The sequence below is a fragment of the Anopheles nili genome, chromosome 3, assembly GCF_943737925.1.
Source record: "Anopheles nili chromosome 3, idAnoNiliSN_F5_01, whole genome shotgun sequence".
NCBI lineage: Eukaryota > Metazoa > Arthropoda > Insecta > Diptera > Culicidae > Anopheles > Anopheles nili.
In genome coordinates this window covers 71694877-71698878 of record NC_071292.1, presented here as the reverse complement: position 1 = coordinate 71698878, position 4002 = coordinate 71694877, and the positions used below count along the sequence as shown (strand labels likewise).

The following is a 4002-nucleotide window of genomic DNA, read 5'->3' as shown; positions in this document are numbered from 1 at the left end:
CCAAGGACCCACGAGGATTCGCTCTTTGAGCATCGGCGCCGCGTCCCACGGTGGACAAGTAAATCTTAATCCCCGAATCGATTTTTATTTCTTCGTACTTTTCAACTTGCTCCCCTGCCGGGACGCCTCCGGGATCCGCTGTCCGATATCGATCACTGACAAGACAATTGACAGATCGCGCGTGATTCATTACCACTTGTCGATCGGTCGATCGCTGGCCGCGCGTGAGCCGCGTGTACGAACGTACCAGCCGAAGAGAGTGATAAATGAGCCGCTTGCCTTTTTCGATCGCGAAAACGAACCGCTGGAGCTTGAAATGGTCCCCGCGGGTCGGGCGTACGTCTGATAACAATAAGCGACTGAATCGTGGCACGGGTTTTGCAGAAGAACGACGGAGCGATCAGAACAATGGCGGTATCTGCATGCAGCCGCCGCCGGGATCGGAGCTTAATCGGGGCGTACGCAGGGACAGAGATGGCGGTTCGAACTCGCTCGCCTTCGCAACGGGCACGGACTTTAGGGATGTGGAGCGTATGCAAAACGAGCTAATTCTTCGATCTGGAGAAGTGCAACTTGGGTGCAGTGCAGCTTTGAGCCAGTTGGCAGCAGTTGTTTGCCTTGGAGGGAACGAGCGAGCTGTAATTTTGTGAGAAATGAACGATTATCAACTCTCAATCATTAATCAGTTACATCGGGACGGAGTGGTCGTATGAAAAATTGGTCCGATTGGTTTATGTGGTTGAATAAACTTTTTCCTTAATAAACTAAGCCTGTTTTAACGATTTCTCTGTTAGCGTTTTTTTTATAATTTCTCTCGTGTGTTAAGGATAAAATTTTATAGTTGATGCTTAATACGTCGCATATAAAAAGCATATTTTCTTATAAGATCATAACAAGAAAAATTGAAAAATTTTAAACAACAATATAATAAAAAAAATGTGCCTTTACTCGTGTTAAAAACATTATTTTATAAGAAATGAACTCTGTCAAGTGTATCTTTTCCTGTTCATTTTGCAAGTCATAACTTGGTCAGTAGCCAACAATCGAAAAAGCGAATCGATTTTATCTTCAATAGGCATTGCATCGGTGTTACGATTTTGCTTGTTTTTTGAACATGTTAGAACGGCACTCAGACGTGATCAGTAAGTGTTCACGCTGTCCCTCGCCGGCGGGCCATTCTGCACCTGTAGGGCCGGAATTCGGCTACCAGGCCAGAAGAAACGCTGCTCGCTAAATTTGCATACAGTCACTTTAGCCATTCGATACTTCACTGCTCGCTGATCGCAAGCCTGCCTCTCGCATCGCTTGAGCCTCGTTGATAATAATTCTTGTTTGAATCTGATTAATGATCAACAAATTTGTTCCTCGCTTGATGCGGGCTTTATCCAGGAGTACGGCGAGACGCCGCGATAAAGTAAGTCCAAATCGAACCAGCGGATCGGCCGTCTAGAATGGGTCTTCGGCAGCCCGGGAGCAGTAGAGATGGCGCGAGTGCGCACAATATCTTTCCGCGGTTCGATCTGCGCGATTCTCCGATGCTGATAGCGTCTTGGCGGCCCAGCAAAACGCAACACAACCCATGCCTTTTCAACCCCCGAAGGGCAGAATAAAAGCCAACGGAAGGCGGCAGCGCGTGAGCAGCGCAAGGCAAGTGAACGCAACGACAAGCAATGCGGACCAAAGTAGCAACAAAAAAAACTAAAATAAAACGGAAGCACACGTGTACCGCAGGACATGGCGATGGCGGCTCGCCGAGTAGCAGCTGCCGTTATTTATTTGTAATTGTAATCATTAAATTACGCGCAACAATCGGCATCGGAATCGCCCCGAAACCGGGCACCGATATCAGGGAGCGGCAAATTTTCATTCCAATCGACATATTTTTCCCGGTTACATGTGCCGGCCAGCGGAGAAGCAGGATCGTCGAGGAACGATCGGCACGGGCGGAGATTGCGGGTTTCTTGTGTCTCCCTTCGGGCGAACGTTTCCAAAATCCGTGGTGAGAATAATTTCATGTCGAGTCTTTCGTACTTGCACACGAGAACGGGACCACGGATTGCATATTTATTGTTTCACCGATACTTCGGGGTGAATTTTTTACAGGGGTTGCCTTCTGGTTTGTCAGGATGTTTTAGTGCGATTGAAGTTGGTATACAATCGGTCAATGAAACTATATTTAAAAATGATGTTGCAGAGAAGTTTCTATAATATAAGAGAAGTAATTTAATGTTGGTATGATTTATTAAATATTGTCGAAAAAATTTAATTAAATTAGAAAATGTTTGTGTAGATTAACTTAAAATTTCTCTTTTATTTTCTTGTAATTATATTCGTTTCATTTTTTGCACTGCAGCCAACATATATCAGCTGAAACAATTTTATTTCATCTTATCTACCCTTTCCAAAGCGAGTGAAAATCAAACAGCAAGCATCTCGTTTCTAGCGACTCGACATGCCATGGTGTCCCCGTTTTCCTGTTTCGACTTATTGCCTAAACCATAATTATTTATTTTGTACTGTTTGCAGCTTCCACCATCGATCGAGCAACCGGTTGAGACCAATTTCCGGTGCCGATTAGCGCTATCGAGTGCGCTTGTGGTCCGCAGCAGGTCCAAGCCGAGCCCGGTACAGCAACTCGGCAATGTGGCGCGATTGGAGTGGCTGGTAGAGCCGTACTTCGACCGGACCGGATGTGTCCTGTTTCTCTTCCTGCACCAGCACCTGACGCACCTCCTCCAGCAGTGCCGGATCGACCCTTAGGCCCTCGGACGAACGTAACCCAAGCAGGACGCGTTCATACCGGCCGTACCGGTCCGCGTCCGTCTCGAGGTTGTAGGTTCGCGTTCCTTTGAACGGTGCTGCCCGGCACGTGCCAACAAGTACCAGCACGAGCAGCAGTGGCTGTGGAAAAGGAGTAAAGTTGCTGAAGAGAAAACGAGCTGTTGACGGATGTATGGGAGACCCTACTTACGCTCACTGTCGCTTTCATTACGCACGATCAATACTGCCAACCCGCAGGGGACCAAATGGCCGGCATGGCCCGACATTGGTGGGCTTTTATAGCGACCCTGTGGTACGGAAAACCTCTCCGACCCCACGCACGCGCTCGCATATGCATGGGGATGATGTTAGGCTTACATGCTCGTTTTGTCTTCTTAGCGGTTCACTTTCAACGGGCTCGCAGTACACTTGCACCGTCGAAACGCGCTATAGTCCGTTCACCTTGCGCATCGCCAAATCCGATAATGGTTGTTGCTGGCAACCCATCGGTACGTGTGTCCTTGGTATGTTCGGGAGTGAATGGACTTGGAACCGTCCATGGGGGTTGACTCGCGTGCCGGCTGTCACAGATTCGAAGCCCATTTAGCGGCTCATCATCCGGGGCGTCTATGGTGGCGATTGACGAATGATGACCGGTACACGACCGTGACCTGCATAAGGAGGTGCGAGCAAACCCTCAGCTTCAGTCGAGTGAAATGGTCCATCGTAATGGGCACCAAGCGGACGCTCTATCGGTGGTTGATTCAGCCACCCTGGGAGTCTGTCGTAATAGAGCCGCCGCAGACGATCGGGTTTCAAGACGTGTGGTTTCTAGTCCGACGACACGCGCCCCAAAATCACCGATCAAACGGCACAGGGTGAAAGATCGGTCACCCTATGCGGCTTGCGGTGGTGATTCTGCTCGTTTGTGGCACTTATTTCCACCTGTTTATCCCAACCGCGATACCGACCGCTGCCACCCGACATTCGAGCGTTCGAACAGGTTTCGATTGTCTGATGGTCGTGCGTTTTGTTTTGTTAATTCGATTCGAAAGCTGCGGCTCGCGCGTAGGGCCTCCTGATTGAAATCACTTCTGGCGTGCCCTCGAACCTTCGTGCTTCATGCTCTTTCTCTGACCAACTGTCAGCTCGCTCGTTTGTCTTCGTTTGGTGCGAATCGGACCGCGCTTTACATCGCCAGCTGGTTATTTCGGGATGGAGTCAACACTCACAAAGCGGCTT

General features: G+C 49.1%; 1 protein-coding gene across 1 annotated transcript; it reads right to left on the bottom strand.

Moving 5' to 3' along the window:
• Nucleotides 1-2580: 2580 nt before the first annotated feature.
• LOC128726949 (uncharacterized) lies at nt 2581-2989 on the bottom strand. The gene is made up of 2 exons (XM_053820798.1): nt 2972-2989; nt 2581-2901 (listed from the first exon to the last, which is right to left on the bottom strand). The coding sequence occupies exons 1-2, from the start codon at nt 2987-2989 to the stop codon at nt 2581-2583; spliced, it is 339 nt and encodes a 112-aa protein (XP_053676773.1).
• Nucleotides 2990-4002: the final 1013 nt, after the last annotated feature.